This window comes from Lethenteron reissneri, chromosome 12 (assembly GCF_015708825.2).
Source record: "Lethenteron reissneri isolate LAM-NWPU_2019-01 chromosome 12, ASM1570882v1, whole genome shotgun sequence".
NCBI classification, from domain to species: domain Eukaryota; kingdom Metazoa; phylum Chordata; class Hyperoartia; order Petromyzontiformes; family Petromyzontidae; genus Lethenteron; species Lethenteron reissneri.
The window spans coordinates 3,430,197-3,449,129 of record NC_083790.1 but is presented as its reverse complement, the minus strand read 5'-3'; the positions used below and the strand labels follow the sequence as shown (position 1 = coordinate 3,449,129).

At 43.2% G+C, this 18,933-nt stretch overlaps 1 protein-coding gene across 1 annotated transcript in view; it reads right to left on the bottom strand.

Annotated features, from left to right (window-relative positions):
- Window positions 1-253: 253 nt before the first annotated feature.
- The window catches only part of LOC133341762 (uncharacterized protein C05D11.1-like), a 41,376-nt gene continuing 22,696 nt past the window's right edge, over window positions 254-18,933 (bottom strand). The window contains exons 15-25 of the mRNA XM_061550445.1: window positions 16,537-16,639; window positions 15,567-15,697; window positions 12,834-13,014; window positions 11,968-12,053; window positions 10,701-10,864; window positions 7,861-8,041; window positions 7,564-7,613; window positions 6,973-7,066; window positions 4,918-5,069; window positions 2,406-2,558; window positions 254-1,747 (exon numbers count right to left, since the gene is read on the bottom strand). Of these exons, the coding sequence (XP_061406429.1) occupies window positions 1,696-1,747; window positions 2,406-2,558; window positions 4,918-5,069; window positions 6,973-7,066; window positions 7,564-7,613; window positions 7,861-8,041; window positions 10,701-10,864; window positions 11,968-12,053; window positions 12,834-13,014; window positions 15,567-15,697; window positions 16,537-16,639 (1,347 nt within the window). The 3' untranslated portion in view covers window positions 254-1,695. The remainder of the gene's footprint in view (window positions 1,748-2,405; window positions 2,559-4,917; window positions 5,070-6,972; window positions 7,067-7,563; window positions 7,614-7,860; window positions 8,042-10,700; window positions 10,865-11,967; window positions 12,054-12,833; window positions 13,015-15,566; window positions 15,698-16,536; window positions 16,640-18,933) is intronic.

Below are 18,933 nucleotides of genomic sequence, written 5' to 3'. Positions count from 1 at the left end.
TGGTTGATAAAGCGTCGTAATTAAACAAATGTCCACGTATTCCAAACATATTTTTTCATGTTATGTATTACATTAAGCGTAACCAAACCACGATTGTGAATATGAATGCCATGGCTTCCCATAAGTAGCCTTTTTTTTACCTCTCCTAATACTCTGAAGAAGCGTAATAGCACAGAGCCATTATTATAGGACATCTCATTGCATTAATTACCCCTGAATATCCCAATCGCAAAACAAACAAAAATACACAAAAGATTTTCTTTCGATGTTTATTAGGCAACTGGGTACATGCATAAATGTATCGATGACAAACAACAGAAGAACGTTTTTAACAAAACAATAAAACATGCCAGAGAATGAATCACAGCAGCTGAAGTTAAATCGATGACTATAACATGGAGATGGATTAATGCATGTGGTATCAAAAACCGTTCATACCAAAAATGGAAAAATTAGTTTCAATTCGGTTGGCATTTTGAAAAATTAAGACTGACGGTGCACAATTGAAATTTAGGCCACAGTTAATCATATCGACCACTTCATGACAAAAACATTAATTTGATGTTAAATATTGCGCCATGGTCATCTATAGTTAAAACATAAGTTACCAATTAAATAACAGGTAGTGTTATTGATGGCAAAGATTGCTCCTTCATTTTCTACATCAAAAATGCAATTCCTTCATTGAAGAAGATTGACTCATTTATAATTTGAAAAAAAAAAAAACCTAAGGGTGGTTACATCAGTAATATATTCCTTGATAACGTTAAATTTGTAATCGCCAAATTAAATGTCAAGTCTATGACCAATAGACAATAACTTTCCACAAAATTGCCAAGGGAAAATGCGTAACACTTTTCATGTTGTCAAGATTAAGTTATTTTTTTGAATGCTAATTATAAGACAAGGGTAATCCGGTTAACGGTACAACTCCACAAGTTCAAGAGTAAATGGCAGAGACCGCACACCGACTTAGTAACTTACACCTTGATAACTCCTTAAATATTCTTGGTTCTTTCGGTAAAGTCACGAAGAAGGGAAATAATAAAAAAGAAAACAATAAAATTCTCACGACGTTTCGATTGCAACACAAGCAATCATCACACCCAAAAGAACCAAGAATATGAATCCCTGCAGTCACGAAAGCTTTAAATCGAAACTCCTTAAATATCAGGGGAGTAGGACCCATTAAACCCCCTCGGATAACGTTGCAAGGCATATTCGCCAAGAGTGTGGGGACTGTCGCACGGTGGACATTACTGACCCTGTCAAATAATTGCAAATGGTGTCATCGTCATGATGCACTACTTTAAGATGAACTTTAATAAAACGAATTAACGGTCCCTTTTATTGCAGATTTCCCTGGGTCACCCTTGGTGAAGATATTGTTTGGTCACATCATGACAATATGATTTAGTTACGACGATGATGGTTGAATTTGTTTTTGGAAAGTTATTTTTTTTGCTCATTCCTAAAATATCCAATGCCACGAGGGAAGATTGTAACACTGAAACTTGAATTTTTTTTACCTTTTTTTTAATTGTGCCATTTTCCCCAGCTAAATCCATGCGCCCATTTTAATCAAAAATGTCATTGTTCAGAAAAACATTTATAACTGTGAAAATATCATATTCTTCGGTTTCAAATCAAGATTTTACCGTATTGTTTATCACGAACATATTTTCATGTATTCACTCAAGGGAAGTTGTCTTCCAGAGATGACCAGATTGTCAGCTCTCTCCCCAGCCTGTGGGGGGAAGAAACAATCATACGGACAATAAACTACAGGAGGCAATGTAAAAAAAAATTCACCAAGTATAAAACGACAAGTAACCTATAGCTGTAATGCAAATGTCAAATCATGCATGAACAAAAATAAGAAATAAAACGAATGTAAGCCAAGGATAGCCTGTATATCCTATACAAGCTGTTGGGAAAAGTACTGTTGGCGAGTGCCTATGAATGCCGGCACAACACACCAGAGGTTGGGGTGTGTCTAAAACCATGCCCCAGCCACCTTTGTCTCTCCAGTGCTGATGTTAACACAATGCACCAGGTAATCATTTACAGCTGGGTAGACCAAGGGGAGGCCCAGGATAAGTTTGGAAATCAATGGCAAGTGATATTATGAAGCTGGTAGCTGGGTTCATTAGCGCAGTGCATTCACCACGACACCGCGTACTCCCTCATTCACTGCCAGGAATGTCACACATTACACAACGGAACATCGTGTCACGTGTCATCACACACAACATCATCTCGAAGCACAACACAAAACCATTCCACGCACCTAATTTTTTCGAATGCGCGCCACAACCAAGAGCGTATTTAGAATGAACGCAGCGCGGCCCGAACGCGCGCCCAGTTTCCTCCTCAACGCATTAGCGGTGTGCCTCAGCACTCACCCTCTGAAGCCCTGGCTGATCTCTTCGACCTTGGCTGGGCTGCACACCACGGCGCACCGCGAGTGAGCCGGGTCGAACAGCCGCGTGAAATACTCGCGGCCAACGCGCCGCAAATCCTCCGCCGTCACGCGCGCCACCTTCCCCAGCAGCGTCCTGGCGGCGAGAACCACGGCGGGGAAAATCCCATTTCCCGAAGAAAGCTCCCGGGCGCGCGGTGCGAAACGTCGGACTTCGTGGCGAACAGCACGCGATACGGCTCAAAAAAAAAAATTGGAGGCCTATTCAGTAGAGCACAACCGCAAAAAACTACGTGGATTGGCGTGGGCCGTGGTGGAAGAAATGAAATGAGGGGATCACCGTCCAATTTGGCCCCCTCTCTTCGTAGCCCATCGCCCGTGCCCCTCTGGAACGTGGACCCTGGTGCAGTTGCACCGCTGTGCCACGGCGTTTTAGTTACAAATATAGTAACCTATCCTGTGTGCTGGTCATTTCAAGGTACCGTACTTTTTTTTTTAAAACGTCGTCATTCTTTTTTCCCCCCATTGTGTAATTATGCTTCCAATTTACATATCTCCTTCGAGCAGACTGCATAATGCACGAGGTGAATAACACTGCGAGCCACATGTCACATTATTAACAGACATCAGCTGCGCACTTTTCGTTCTGCATTATCTCACATTTTCACTGGAATTTTTATTTTATTTCACTTAAGGCAAGTCGTGTTTGCTTATGCGCAATATATGGCAAACTATGGGTAGGTTCCCAAAATTATTTAAAGGTCATCTCGATTGCCAGGGAACGACTCAGGCGACGACTCAGAACGAACGCTGGATCTTTGGGCACGATGCCAAACTTGCGGTGGGCAGACCCCTTGCCCGCACGCGCATTATCAAGCCATCGCGATCTTCATGATTTGAAAAAAAAGTATATTTAGCTTCTTAAAGAGATTACACATCAAACATCAATTTAATAAACATCTGAACGAGCGTAAACGAAATGAACGTTTAATTGCGAGCAGATAATTAGTAGCCATGAATTCCCATTTAGGCACGCATCGATGCATCGCTTAATATTGATTCTTATGCCCACGATACATGTACGCAGTGATGGTTCTTAAAAAAACATTTTTTATAGGATTTCTATAAATTACATGCAAATATTTGCCACTGCTGGTTACAACGACTACGGTAATTTTCGATTTAAAGCTTTCGTGACTGCAGGGATTCATCTTCTTGGTTCTCTGTCTTCTCGACAGACCTGTTCTTCACCTGAGGACGGCTGCTTGCGTTGTGGCCGAAACGTCGTGAGAATTTTTTATTATGTTTTATTTTTATTATTTTATTATTTCCTTTCTACATGACTTTACCGAAAGAACCAAGAAGATGACTACGGTAATAATAATTTATAGGAGAGTTCATGATTTTCTCCAGTGATGGTTTATGCTTTTATCTCCCCAAATTCATTGCATTACGGGAAATGACTGAAGAACTAGACACAGCAATCTACAAAGTTGAACACGAAGACAAATTTTAGGAACCAAAAGTCACGTACAACAGGCGTGTTATATAACCGGGGCAGGGGGATGGGGGCATAACTGTAAAGCAGATCAAACTATTGAACCACTGAAGGCGATTATTGAAGGCAGACCAGGATCAAAGTGATGGCATACAGAGGTGGGCGGCGAGAGCAGGTTGAGGTGCTTTTGGGAAACGTTGACAATGAAAAGCAACACCGCAATGCATCCAGAGAAGAAAGTATTTAACCAGGGAATATTATCGGCTATGAGACATGAAATCGGAAACATAAACACTGGCAAAGGAAATAGAAAAAAACCTTTATAAATGTAGGTTTTTCATAGCAAAGACAATGAACAATTATTTGGTTTTGGGTTACGTGATGTGGCCATATGGCAAAAGCTGACAAACACGTGCAAATAAGCAAGGGTTGGTGCCGCTTGAGCTTATGTTGAGAGACATCAAGTGGAACACATAAATCAGAGAACAAAAGCAGGTTTGAGTACATATTGACGGCTAAACTGGTCTTGGGCAGCACAGATACCGAGAAGGGATGATAACGGCTGTTTGAGACTAACGATGAAATGGTTGCCAAAGGAGGAAACACCGAATAGATGGAGCACAGAAGCTCGATGGATTATGAGATTGTGAGACTATGAGGGAAGGCGATGATTTAAGGACGCCTTCATCCAGCAGTGGATAGTTCATGACTGCCGATAATATGTAACTGGAATGCTGAACTTACACGTAGGCTAATGGGAGCAAACAAAACCATACAAGTAAAAAAAGACAATACCAACGAAATAGTAAAAGTGAAAAAAAGAGTTGAATCAAGACCCTAAATCATGACTAGAATTGTCAGCTGGGGGGGGAGGAAGGAAGATGGGGTGGCCGTGTGTGGTGTGAATCATTAAACGCGCGCAGTTTCCAAAATTTGCTAACACGGACAGAAAAAAAAAACCCCGCGGCGCGCTTTGACACCACGTGAAGCCACGTACTTGTTGTCCATTTTGCGGAAGCTGGACATGAGGGACTGCAGGGAGGCCTCGGAGACGGTCGTCTCGCGCTCGATGATCTCGAAAATGACACTCGAGATGGACGACTCCAATATCACAGGGTCCCAGGGAGTAGCACCCAACACAAACTCATCCTGACGGCGAGACGCACACGGGGACGCGCAGCCTCGGGGAGTTAAACAAAATCAGGCCGCGTGGTCCGCACGCACGCGTTCTACCAGCCCGCAATCTAAGGCGCGTGGCGTTCGAGTGTGCGAGGGTTTTTGCGGCAGGTGTAAAGTTTTATTTGAGCAGGCCGTGTGTTGCGGTTTGTCGTCACACTCCGGTGAAACAACACTAGGCCTCGAAGAGTAAAAAAAAAAATTTGCAGCGGCTATAGTTATTAGCATTTAACATTAGCATTTGAATGGCCAAGGAAGAAGCAAAATTCATATTACTGACATTTAGTTCAGAAGCAGTTGCACTTGCCAACCGCTTTAAGATGGCGGCAATCCCATGGAATATGATTTGCTTTGAATTTCTTTTGAAATAAAAAATTTAAGCAATTCCCTCCACTCTGCTATTTGTAAATGAGAAGGATACTGGATATCCCTGATAGCGCAGAAAAGAGCGCTTAGGCTTGGTGAGCTTGCCAACAATGTGATGAGTGCTCCACCTCCTGGCCAAAGTCGCTCAATTTCCCCAACAGTTTTTGTTGGCGATTGAACCTCTAGGCACGGGTGGGTGGTAGCGCTGTGGTTATCACATTACGCTACGAACCCGGCAAACCTGCGTTCTATTCCTGACCATGGCGATCGCTAAACGGTGAATGACATCTGAACTGGTCCTGGGCTCACCCTTCACCAGGCCGCACAGGCCAGCGTTAAGTATGATCAAATAACCCTTATGGAACGAACAACCCCTCCTCGCCACAAATACTGTGGGCAGGTGTTCAACCAACACCGGATTTACAAAGGGCTGTATATTATTTCTCTAATTTCGTGCCCGCCCACCATATTTAAATTCAACAACGTACATATTCAGCTGGACTATCTGTCCATTCGTTACATGGCATATATAAATATAACATATACAATTATAAGCAATGCATAGTTAGCTTATTATAGTTTTGATTCTTGTGATACTAGCATGAGGATCCACAACATACAATGGTTATAAAACGACAAACATTTTTTGTTTAAATCAAACTTACACATTTAGTCGTCACATGCTGTTACACTCAGTGGCTATACGAGTAGAAATGACATTGTACAATAGAAGATTCAGGTTGTCTATGACAATAATAACTTAAGTAGGCAGATATGCAAAATTCATTACAAATTGAGGAACCCCAATGCGCTATGGCATAACATTCACAACAACGCAGCCACAACGTTCCGACAAGAAGCAGAACGTTGGCCAGGGCAGCAGACGATTCATGCCACGTGTGCAGGCTTGGACAAGTGGGGAAGCGTTGACAATTCTTCTGAAAGGTTACTTGTACTTGAGTGCACGTGCGTTACGAGTCTAAATCAAGCAAGGTGGCTGAGTTGCTCCGAGGACAGAGCGCTGAGCTTCGACCGCTGAGATTCTGGGTTGGAATCCAGGCAGCTGTTTGTGCTTAAACCGGGTTCTCAAATGTGATTGTCTAAACCTCCTAACCAATGACTGCGCACAAAAAACAAAACATCCTATTAAATTTGGTTTTTGACGTAATTTGGCTAAATTCCAGCTCTGATCGCTAGTCGTTGTGATGAACATTACTCTGTATCAGGGCACGTGGCAAAGTGTGCCACTCACTGCAGTGTGGTCCAGAGGTCACTTGAAGGGACCTCGGCAAATAGTTCAGCGATATCTCCTTCCACGGGCCGTTTCTGTTCACAGGTGGCACCGCTTTTGGAGTTATCCTCTTGGATCCTTCGTCTCGTGACATTGCACGGATAGCACAATTGAAATGTCACGTGTCATTGTGTGACAACGACAGCACAATTGGAGAAAAAAGACAAACAATTGCAAAAAAAAAAATGGACAGGCGAATTTCTATTGCAGAGCTCTCACCAGGATCTCCTTGGCGTGCTTATAAGCGCTGACTGGGTGGCTCGACTTGTACAGCGAGAAGAAGAGGAGGCCCTGGCTGGGTACGGCACGCATGCTGCACGGACCACAAACACAGCGGTAGGCACAAAGACAAAGATCCCCCGTACAGCCTTAACAGTGTGTTGGGGAAAGCCCTGTTAGCGAACGCCTATGAAAGCTGGAATGGCATACGAGGCTGGTGTGGCTACCACCATGCCTGGCCGCCCAGTGCTGCTGTATAGACACTGCACCAAGTATTTATTTAAGCCTGAGTTGACATAGAGGAGGCGCAGGAGCATTTCAGGTATTTTACATCGATGTTAGCCGTGAGCAGGAATGAAACTCTGCTTGCCAGGTCTGCAGCGCAATGCGCTAAACACTACACACACTACTGTTCTTCACAAGCTATACACACACACACGCACACAGACGTGCACACGCACGGATTCACATCACGCACTTTTCTGCAAATTCCGTGTAAACATTTTGTGGAACACTCGGGCTCGCCTCCCACTGTTCTAGTAATGATACTTTTAAAATATAAATGTATATATAAAAAAGTGTGTTTGTCACCTGTAGTGGTATGCTAGACCGAGCCCTCTCAATTGCCTCCACATGGGGCCCTGCACAGTCACGCAATGAGAATTAGAAAACAATTCACAACTTCATTTCACAGCCTTTAAAGAAAGAAGCAAACTTCGTTTTTTTTTAAAACTTACTTGTGATTTTGTCCATTACACAGTAATTGGAATTTCAACATCTAACCTATAAATAGCAGCATGTGTGACAACATGATTACAGCTCAACAGATAATTAAGGCGATGTGTGGTGCCGCACGTACATATAACACATGGGCTACTTGTCTCTCACCTCCAGAGCGGTAAGGTATTCTATAAACACCATAATTGCCGGCAGGTCTGGGTGGGTGTAGTCGGTAATGCATGGAACGGACTCCATAACATAGCTGGACTCCACGGATCCCACTCCGATGAGAATCCCGGTCACTCCCATTGGCAGAAGGTGCTCGTGACCTTGCGTCATTTCCAGTAGGCTGCGCGACACACACACACACAGAGCACGACGCTGCATGTTCAATTCCCAATGCCCGCACCGTCAAACCATCATCAGTGTCCGCTGCTGCATTAGGCGTGGGATACCTAAACAAAGTGCGCGACAGATTCCAGGTTGGTCCCATCGCCAACCCGGAAAGTGTTAACGGCAGCTGCGTGGATAGCAGCTATGCGAAGGTGCACTGATTTGTCGATTTAAATCGATTTGTTGGCTAATATTACGTATCGAAATGTATGTATGAATATTAGTCACTTACGATTAATTTAAGTTCATGTTACGTTTAGACGAAAGGAGAGAACCAAATTGTATGAGGCTCAAAAATAGAGAAAAAATATGAATGACATGATGAAAATGAGACGAAACTATTCTTTGAATTGAATTCAAGATAGCTACGGATAGCTATCATTAATTCAAAACATAAATCCATCAACGTAACACAGAATAGACTTTGCGATTACACAAAATAGGTAGCCTCTGGTCACTTTTATTGGTGGGTGACCACTGCTCTATACGGAAGGCTGTTTGTGTACAGCCTAATGGAGAACAATCCAATGTTGGGAACAAGGTATCCCCATGCCATGTGAGTCATGGGGGCCGCTTGACCATACTTCACCATGCTGGTCATATTGCGGGTTGGTTGAAGGGTGGCACACACCCAGGACCAGTTGTTCAAGTTATCGCTCCTCACTGATGTTAGCCATGGCCGGTAATCTAACTCGGATCGCCGGGTTCGTAGTGCGGTGCCACAGCTCTCCGCAATCCATATTCTACGTGAAGATAAAAACGAATCTTGGCCAGCAATGAGCCTGCTGTGCCAATGCCATGCCAGTGCACCAAAACGCAAGGGGTAGTAGCATCAATTTGCTTTCAATGGACAAGTTGAAGTTAAAGACTCTGGGTTGAATATTTATGACTTCATAAAATGTGAGTAAGTGGTAGTAGTAGAGTTAGAGAACCAAAATCAATGAACTGGTTAAGGATGCAAAGCAAAATGTTACTCGCGTAATTGTGTCCACTGTGCCCAAACATGCCTCCTGTAAACTCTCCAATTTTCTACCCCACTTGTTTTGTATACTGCACTTAGCCATTTAATTAGCTTTGGGGAAATACACCCGCAAGGCTTTAAAGTCCAACAGCTCGATTTATGGCGTGCGTTTAACGGGCAGTGTTGATTTCTTAGCCACTGGTGGTTCACTTAAAACAGGAAGCTATTGTGTGGGAAACCCCAACCCATGACCCTACAAGAAAGCAGATAGCCAGCGGTAGCACATGGTGGTTATGTAAAATAAAATAAAAAAGCCACCACACATGTTTACAACCAGAAGCCGCGATTAATCGCAACGTTCTTTTTTTTCGGGGTTCATGTTGCGCGATTGTGTTGGACGCGGAGAAGGCGGCAGGGGACTGGACGCTAAAGTTTTCATGAGCAAATTTGTTACGCTTCAAAATGCTAAGTGTGCGGTCATTAATAATTTAGACGGCTATAATAAACCAGGTAGATGATGATGATCAATAATAAATGTAAGATGTTGATGGGAGTTCGAATTACAAATAATTACCAAACTCTTTACTTGTTTAACAATGTTCGAAAAGTGGTGAGGAAGAAACATTAGAAATGATACACTTGAAAATGCTGTTGTCTGATTGGATTAAACATCCTTTTTTAAAACACTCTCGGGTTTTAAATGTAACCATTACGTGTATTCAAACGAGCAGTAGCTCACTGCATGTAAAATTATTTAAATAATTTACAAAATGTTTTTATCTTCTTGGTTCTTTCGGTAAAGTCACGTAGAATGGAAATAATAAAATAATAAAAATAAAACATAATAAAATAATTCTCACGACGTTTCGGCCACAAAGCAAGCAGCCGTCCTCAGGTGAAGAACAGGTCTATCGAGGCTCTCTTCTCCCTCCAACCCAGCTTAAATAGATGCTCCAAACCTGGGGTGTTTCATTCAGACTCTGTCTTCTCGATAGACCTGTTCTTCACCTGAGGACGGCTGCTTGCGTTGTGGCCGAAACGTCGTGAGAATTATTTTATTATGTTTAATTTTTATTACTTTATTATTTCCATTCTACGTGACTTTACCGAAAGAACAAAGAAGATGAATCCCTGCAGTCACGAAAGCTTGAAATCGAAAAATGTTTTTACGTTCATGGAATATATAATTCACATTGATCGAATACGTTTGCACAGCCACATTATTGGCTCCCGTTGGTTGTTAAGTAACATGCCGCGAAGACGTTTTGATATCCATAATTGTTTACAGCCAAGACATTACCAGAATTTTGTATCCTTGAAATATGCATTCACTTTTTTTGCAAGGCAGTTCTTTTAATTGCAATAAAAAAACTGTCATGAACAGGAACCCTTCTACCAAACATCAGGCTAAGCGTAACAGAAAATAAAAACTTATACTGGGCTTCAAAAGGAAATCCCTGACCTTCTGATGTTTTCAAATCATTGAAAGGGCCAAATCAACTTTCCTTTGGACCAACCATTTGCAAGAGCCGGTTGTTGAAAGCACATATTTTCTGACCCAAATCAGTGGCACGATCTTGGGCGCAACCAACAGTGCGCGCGCAGTGCGGTGGCGGCGGCGGTGGCGGTGGTGGGGGCGCCCTGGGATGCAGACCGTGTTGCCGTTATCTCGGCTTGCGGGAAGAGAGAGCCATCGAGCCAGGGCTGCTGGGGCTGCGGGAACTCGGCTGCCAGCCAGCCCACGTCGGCCGACACGTGCACGCGTAGATTCTCGGCAGACATCACCACCTCGGCCACTCGCTCCATGTCCGCGATCACCTTGGACAGCGAGCGGGCACATGACAACCCCACAGTGTTACTACGCACTCTCTCTCTTCTGTGCAAACCGAACAACATTATTCGCCACCCTAGCAGACTATTTGTTGTTTGAGAATTGCTGAGCACAGGGCCCAAAGGCCTAAAACGCCAAGCGGCCAGAAGAAAATAGCACTCTTTAAGGTTGTAAAAGGTTACTTGAAATGGGCAAGGTTATAAGAGATTTAGGCGGGGGGAGACTGGCAGTGCGAGGATAGAAGCAGAAAGAGAAGAGTTTTGAACTGCGTTACGGGGAAATTGGCAACGCTTTCAGAGAAGGAATTGTCTGAAAGTGGTGGTTAAGTGGCAATGGCCTCAGGGTGTATGATTGTGGGTAGGAGTGGATTCAAAAATCAAATGCGTTAGTAAGAATGCAGTGAATGATAGTGTCTTTCGTGGTCACAGAAGTGATCCGTACCAAACACGTGCAACATACAAGAATGAAAAAGGGAAAACATCCTTACACATACGATGCTTATGCCCGTGTAGTGAGTTTGAGAATCGATAACAACGGCCGAATCGACACACCGTTCCACCGCTTCTCGCGTGACTACCAAAGGCAGGCAAGGTTCCAGCAATCCAATGACAAACGCTGTGAGAGAAGAGTGGCTTGCCAATGTCCTTTCAGTCACCGACCATCTTAACACAGGACACAACGACGTATCGAATTCTCACGGGCTCACGTGAATTATTTTTTTTTTTTTTACAAAGTAACATGGATTTTTTTGAAGGAATATTTATCGGTGGGGTCTCAGCGTTGATATAATGTATTTTGGGGAAGCAGGACACCCGGACAAGGGACGACAGAGAAAACTTTTCTGAAATTGTTATTCACCAAATTTACATATTGATCAGTGACTTCCAAAATGTATTAAATGTTGCGCAGGCATGCAGAAACATGAGGCAGCTTATAAACAAAGTTCCCTTCTTATTTATGTAAAATTTCTCATCTGCTGTTATTGCTGAGAAAGCACAATTTGAAACTGTGGTAATTATTATGGGATTTTGTCGAGTTTGCATAATGTTTCATTTAACACATCCACAGGACTAGGACATTATCACGGCACCTGCTTTGGGTCTGTCTCGAGCCGTTTGAGCAGGTCGGTGAGAAACCTCTGCTGTCTGATCATGTTCATCTTGGTGTGGTTGCTTTCTGTCAAAAAACATTAGGAAATAAAAGTCATGCACATCATCAAACAACTTCAACTACACACGCCCGCCACCTTTAAACAGCAATAGTTTTAACTCATTATCAGCACCGCCATCATCATCATCAGTCGGCCAGTTTCTACCCACTGCTAGATGTAGGAATCCCGTGGATGTCCGTCATGAGAGTTTTAACCACGTGTTCAAAGTGGAAGGCTCGGCTGTGTCAGAATGTGTGACGGAGTTAACACAACTTCATAAAGTATTGAAACCGCCTAAACATTAACAAAATATGTCCCAGAATACGGGGAACATTCTTGAGAAATGCTTTGTGCAACAACAAAAAATACTTCCCTAAAATGTTCGACGTGTGGCAACTGCAGAGTTCTTCACCCATTAGACAAGAGCCAATGCATCAACGGGCCAAAAGTGAGCCATAGCGTGGGAGTTTCTCATTAAGAGTGACCTCTGGAGCCAGCGATTTTCCATTGTCTGGTGACAAAATTTATGTGCTTTTGCAATAAGAGCCCTTCGTATTACAGACGAGGCAGAAAGGCCAACCATTCGTTAAAACGTTCTTTTGCCTTTCACCATAGCGCAATTGCCCCGACTGCACACACACACACACATAACCTGATATGTTTAAATTCCCCAAGCGGTAATTTGTGGCGGTCCCAGGCGGAGGGGAAAAAATTGGTCATTCTCCACTTGAGACAGGACACCACTACGTGAAGCGTTCCTCTCCATTTTTCCCTTGGGCAAGCCTCACACAATCGAGCTTCCTCACCCGATGGGAAGTTGAGCTCTTTCAAAATCGCTGTGACCACCGTCGACCCGTCGCGCTTGTGTCGTGGAACTTCGTTCAGGATCTTGGTGGCCACGATCTGGATTCGCTCGGGAGTGAAGACCACCTGGCGCATCAGCTCCCTAATCCACTGCACACCTTTGCAATATTTCTGCCTGTCCACCTACGCCACAGGGGACATGGCAAAGAAGACAGTACTTGAGTAAAAAAAAAACAAAGGCAGCTGTTCAGTACGACTTGGGACGGATGCTCCCCCTACTCTTAACATTGTCGATAAGTTGCGTTAGCTTTGGCATGCACACTGCATTTTAAGACCCCTAAACATGGTCCTGTGCAGAGGTCGCAACCGGGTACCCGATACCCGGCTACCCGTACCCGGCCGTGAGTCACTGGTGAGTAACCGTTTGTCACTCATTTACCAACGTCTTGTCTCTTCTCACAATTCAAGTTCCTAGAATCAACCCACCCGTGCCTGCAACATGGCTTCATCCCAGAGGTCGCAATTGGGTACCCGTACCCGTACCCTACCCGTACCCGGCTGGGTACGGGTAGGGTACTGGTACGGGTACCCGTTTGCGACCCTGGTGCGGCGGGGTACGGGTACGGGATCAAAACCCGTTTGCGACCTCTGGTCCTGTGTGACTAAGTCAACTTTAAGCAACCCAATTCATAAATACACTGGTTGTGAAGATAGTTTTTTTCAGTTTCATCAGCAAAGAAAAAATGCAGAAGCTGAACATAATCACATGTTTAAGCAAGGCAAGTATGCTTGTATCATACATACATTCAACTTACATATATTGGAATCAGATGTTATCCTTTGCCTTCCCCCACGAGTGTAATGTAAGAATGTTTTGTGAACTGTGCTCAGATATACCATGCATATAGCCAACATCCACTGTAATTATAATTCTTCGTATTGTTCATGTGTTCAAGTCTTAGCAGGTGCATGCGCTAGGTTCATGCTCAACACGTCATCCTGCGTTCGTTTGCTTCTCACGTACCACCGTTATGCCACTGGAAAAAAATTCCACTTTTTCTTTTCCTTGTGCCTAAAACCATAATTTTCAAATCCCGATTTTTTTTCACATGAAAAAAAGTGGGCGAGAGTTGTCATTTTTATCACGTGCCATTCAAAGAGGTCAATAGCTTCTGTTCGGACTAAACATGACATTTGTCGACCATATGCGAACAAAGGAGGATCAGGGCGAATAATCCAACTGAATAAGTATCTCTCTGCGGGGGAGAGACTGAAAAAAACCCACAAACATTACCACGGACATAAATTATTTTCCCGGTGGTTTAATTCTGGATGCCTGGCAACGAGAATTTTAAGAGGGGTTAGATTTCCAATAAAAAAATTCCCAGGCAAGTGTAAAGGAGAAGGGGTAGGGGAGTGGGGTGGGAAAGAGTGATGTACACGGGGCCTAGGAAACTGTCACAATGCAGTATTGTCACCAGAAATTAGGGCTCTTTAGAACGAAATGAGCTTCATGTGATGAAGGTTGGCATGTACCAAATTATAAGCGAGAGACGCGGTAAACAAATCATTAAACTGGCTCGAGAAAACGGCTTTGAGACTCAATGGAAGCATGCGGTGGAAGTACATCTCATAAGCGATCTAAAAATCAATGAATACTGATAAAGTACAAATAAAAAAATACATATTTAAAAGTTGTAAATGAAAGGAATCATAGCAGTAGTAATGTGCAACATCAAAAAGGCGACTGATATGTTCAAAGGTTAACTCCAGTGAATTAATGGCACGCATAGAGGCAGTCATGAAAGCTGAAGAAAGAATGCGTATTTAGAAAAAAAATTAGAGCATGTTTAAAACTTCTACCTACATTTTATAAAACATGCGATGTATTTTTCTTCCCCTCCATCACAGATAAAAGACCACTGTCATTGGAGTTAAAGAGTATGCAAAACCAAATGTTACTAGCTTCAATCGCACACGACTAATAACGGCATTTACTGCCATATCATAATTATGTGCAGAGCTACGGGATTGCGATGCTCATCATACTGCAAGCGCATCAACATCAGCCATGATCAATCCACTGCTGGATAAAAGCCTTCCCGAGTCGTCGTCATCCTTTATGCTTCTGCAATGCAATAATCTACCGAGTACCTGCGCATGAGCTGATTTCAATGCTCCATCTCTTCCTTGGCTACCACCCAATCATTATCCTGACCATCGGTCATCAACTCTTTCAGTGGCGTGTCCTACCCAAGTCCACCTCATTTTATTCAATATAATTCACGCAATTAATGTGTGCGTGTTCTCGAATTAATACGTTGCTCTTTTTAGATCTCAATGTAATTCCAAGCATGCATGTCTGTTCAGTTTTCAGCTTTAGTTCAATGTTTTTCTTAATGACCACGGTGTTTTTAAACCGCCGTATGTCAATGCAGATAGTACACACTGATTAAAAACTGCCAGTGCTTATGTGCCATGATCATAAATATCTAGTTCATTTTATCATGCCTGCCAAAAAACGTCCACCAAAAGCCAGATTTTTTTTATAAACTACAGGATATTAAAGTTCATAATGAAAGTGTCTTTTTTTCCCTCTCAGCTTAGCAATATCACCGCTGTATCTAATTACTGAGGCTCAGACACTGTAATTAATATAACTGCAAAGAGCCTCTTTTTTTCCAAGTGCCATGGAAGTTTTGGAGCTCTCTGCCCATGTTTATTTTTGATGTCACCTTGAGCATGATGCACAGGAGGTGCGCGTAGCTTCCACAGAAGAATCGGCAGCCCTTCATGCCCAGCGTGGCATCGTTCTTCACAGTGTCCTCTGCCAGCTGTTTAATCACCTCCTCATGGGGCACCAGAGCTAAACACCATGCAAATGTGAATGCACAGTGAAGTATGAAATGACTACAGTGTAAGCAGCTTAGAAGGCAGCCTGGGTTATGGTCCCCATTGGTTCACAGCCATAAGATGCAGCCTCACCACCTTTTGTTGTTCAGCAATGCATATAAAGATGCTGACGGCATAATACTAGCTCTGCTGTATTGTATTTTATATATGTGTGCGAGCGATTAATATGCATTAGGATGCTGTCGTGGTGTGATGGCTGGCACACTGAACTCGCAATCCAGAGGTCACCGTTTCAACTTGATATCCCGGTGCGGCAGCTGACCAAATGGTGCCAGTTTGTTAATTTGGAAAAAAACAAAAATGTGCTGCGGTTCTTCCAAGACACCTGCCCGTATTGGAAGAGTAGGCCAAATATTTATAGAATTGTTATCTAGAGCTACATTTTCCAGAAGCAGTGTGAACAAGCAATTGCAGGGCTGCACCTTTACCTAAAAGGCATAATTTTCAGTAAGAACCGAACTAAGCTGAATGATCATAGTTGGATTTTCTATTAAATATGCATTTGCATCAGGGAGAGAAATTACATGTGCAGCATTTACTATTAGTGTGCACTTTCAAACGATGAACATTCTACTGACAAATTACAAGCGACATTGCAACTTCCTAATAAATACATCAAACATTTGCCACATATGGAACTGCTCTGAAACGTCTCGAAATAACGTACATAAGTACAATACTTTAAGACAGGTAGTAGTCAAAATGGACAAAATGTGAGCACGCTAATTGCAAAGCAAGCACACTGTGCTTCGAGAGCAAAGTGAGCGTGGCAGTTTAAGCATCTTGACTCACCTCCATTACGCATCAACGGTGACTCGAATATTATCTCCGAGTACAGGCCGAGGTAAGGTTTGAGCTCTTGTGGCATCGGGGTGGTGTCCAGCATAACTATGTACTGTGAAACCAAGCAGATCAAAGGGAATAACATTACTCACAATGCACACATTTTTCATGTCACCAGTTGCCCACACATCGCAAGCAATCAAAAACTATAAATGGAGTGGCCTAGTATTGTTTTACTGTCCGCCCGATGATTCTCACGCTGTACATTGATGTAACTCAACATGATACCAGCCGTGCAGATTATTGCTCTTGCAAGTTGTTTTTTATAGGAATTATCAATTCAAACCTTTCTTGCACAACGATCAATATCATTGGCCACTGCTAGATAAAAGACTTCGCTTACGAACATAGGACCATGATTATAAATTTGTGATTTTTTGTTTTGCTCCTATATTACATGTTGGCTGACCGAAACACTGAGTCTGCTTATTTATACAATCAGCCTATGATGGGAAGTACACACATGAAATTGACTCGATATGATAATGAAATCACGTGCAGTCCTCAATTCCAAGTGAAAAGATATAATTACACTGCCGGACGACAGATGAGCCCTGTGTTACACTGGCAAATATACATTGCATGTACGTATGTTGAACTTCTTTCGCACCGTACGTAGCCAACCGTGCTAATCGGAGGTGCGGAGGAAGGTCAACAAAACTATTCACCAAAATATTTAAACTTTACAATAAGGTGTGTGCATCAAAGCATTAGGATTCCATTTGAAACTGATATTTTCTCTTCCTATCAATCCGAACGCATGATAATCGTGGACATGTTGGCTTAACAGCCACAAGACAATGCCACACACTGGCTTGAGAATTATTCAACACGCGGCATACCAGAACAATCCAGCAGACGGCGCAATTGCTAACATTAAGTGGGACCACTGTAAAAGTAAAAACATCGCTAACATAAAATTACCGTTTTATGATTTTCTCAACAGCACTGGCCGTTGAGATTAAACTTTTAATATAAATGGCGCCACTAAGAATAATTAGTGTTATATTCTTCACCGTGGGGATCTAAGTGTAAGGCTGATACTTTCCATGAATTCATGCCTTCATAATGGTATTCTTTTTATTCTCTGCTGTCAAGTTTAAGGCAAACTATTCTTTAGAACCTACAGGCAACTCAAAAGTTTTAATCCTTTGTCGCAGTGTAAATATGAATCACATTCGCGTAAATTAAAATATTATTTTAAACGAACGAAACCCATGCGCGGAACCCTTTATTTTTTTCTACGCCTTCAACAGCACCCCCCTCCATCTTCCCCCCCCCCCCGCCCCCCCCCCAAAAAAAAAAAGGCTCGTTAGATTTTTTAACGGCAGAGGCCTCGCCCAGGCTTGCACCGCTAAAATACAAAAAAAAACCTGCCTGGCCCTGTAGAAGAGAGCGCTCCCGAATTCCTTTTGTCAATCAACCCAGTGGGAAGAATGCGGAAAAAATTTCCTCCAGGGCACAGCGCGCTCTTCTCTGTCGTTCTTCTCTGTCGCCCCGTCGCACGCTGCTTGTTTCAGATGGGCCACAGAAATCCTCAAACAATGCCCTGGTGTCTTGTAGCCATTGGGTGGGACACGGTGGCTGTGGCACATGTACTTGCTGGCGGCGACAGGTAAAATGGAAAGGTGTTTTGAATTTTTATTTTTTGTTGTTGTTGCGATTTCGTACAGAATCTGCCGATTGTTAAACGCAACCCCCCCCCCCCACTCCCCGTGTGAATACCAGCGCCGCGTACTTTGAGAAAGTAACGTGAACGCCACGGGACCGCAATGCATTCGGCACGGAGGAAGGTAATGATTATAATGACAAAGATAATGGGAGGGGCCAATTATTCCCTTCCTGCAATTTTTCAAGGTGTCGGAAAGACTGTCAACGTGTGCATCGTAACAAAAAAAAGCAGGAAAAGAGAAACACTGGACAATGTCTTTCGCTAACACTGCCTCTACTCGCATGGTCACTAGCTCCCATGAACGCCTCCTGTAAATTCATCCACCTATGTTTTCTACCATTTCATCCGTAACATGTTTCTTCAACACACTGCGGGTTAAAAGTACTTTCTGCTTTTTTCTCAATGCCGCTCGACTTTGGAATTCTCTATTATCGTCTCTTTTCCCAGGTATTATTTACGCGTCGGCTCTTATCTAGTATACCTTCAAGAGTGGCGTTTGTTGTTGGCCGTTTGGTGCCATGAGAGCCCGTGCTCGTCAAAACCGCGATAAAACTATAAATGAAGCGCAATTCGGCTCGTCAACAACCCCCGACGAATAAAAAAAAATATTCGAAGCTCACGCACTTGATCATAACACAACTTCACGCTCATGCACAAGAATGTTTTGTAGCACG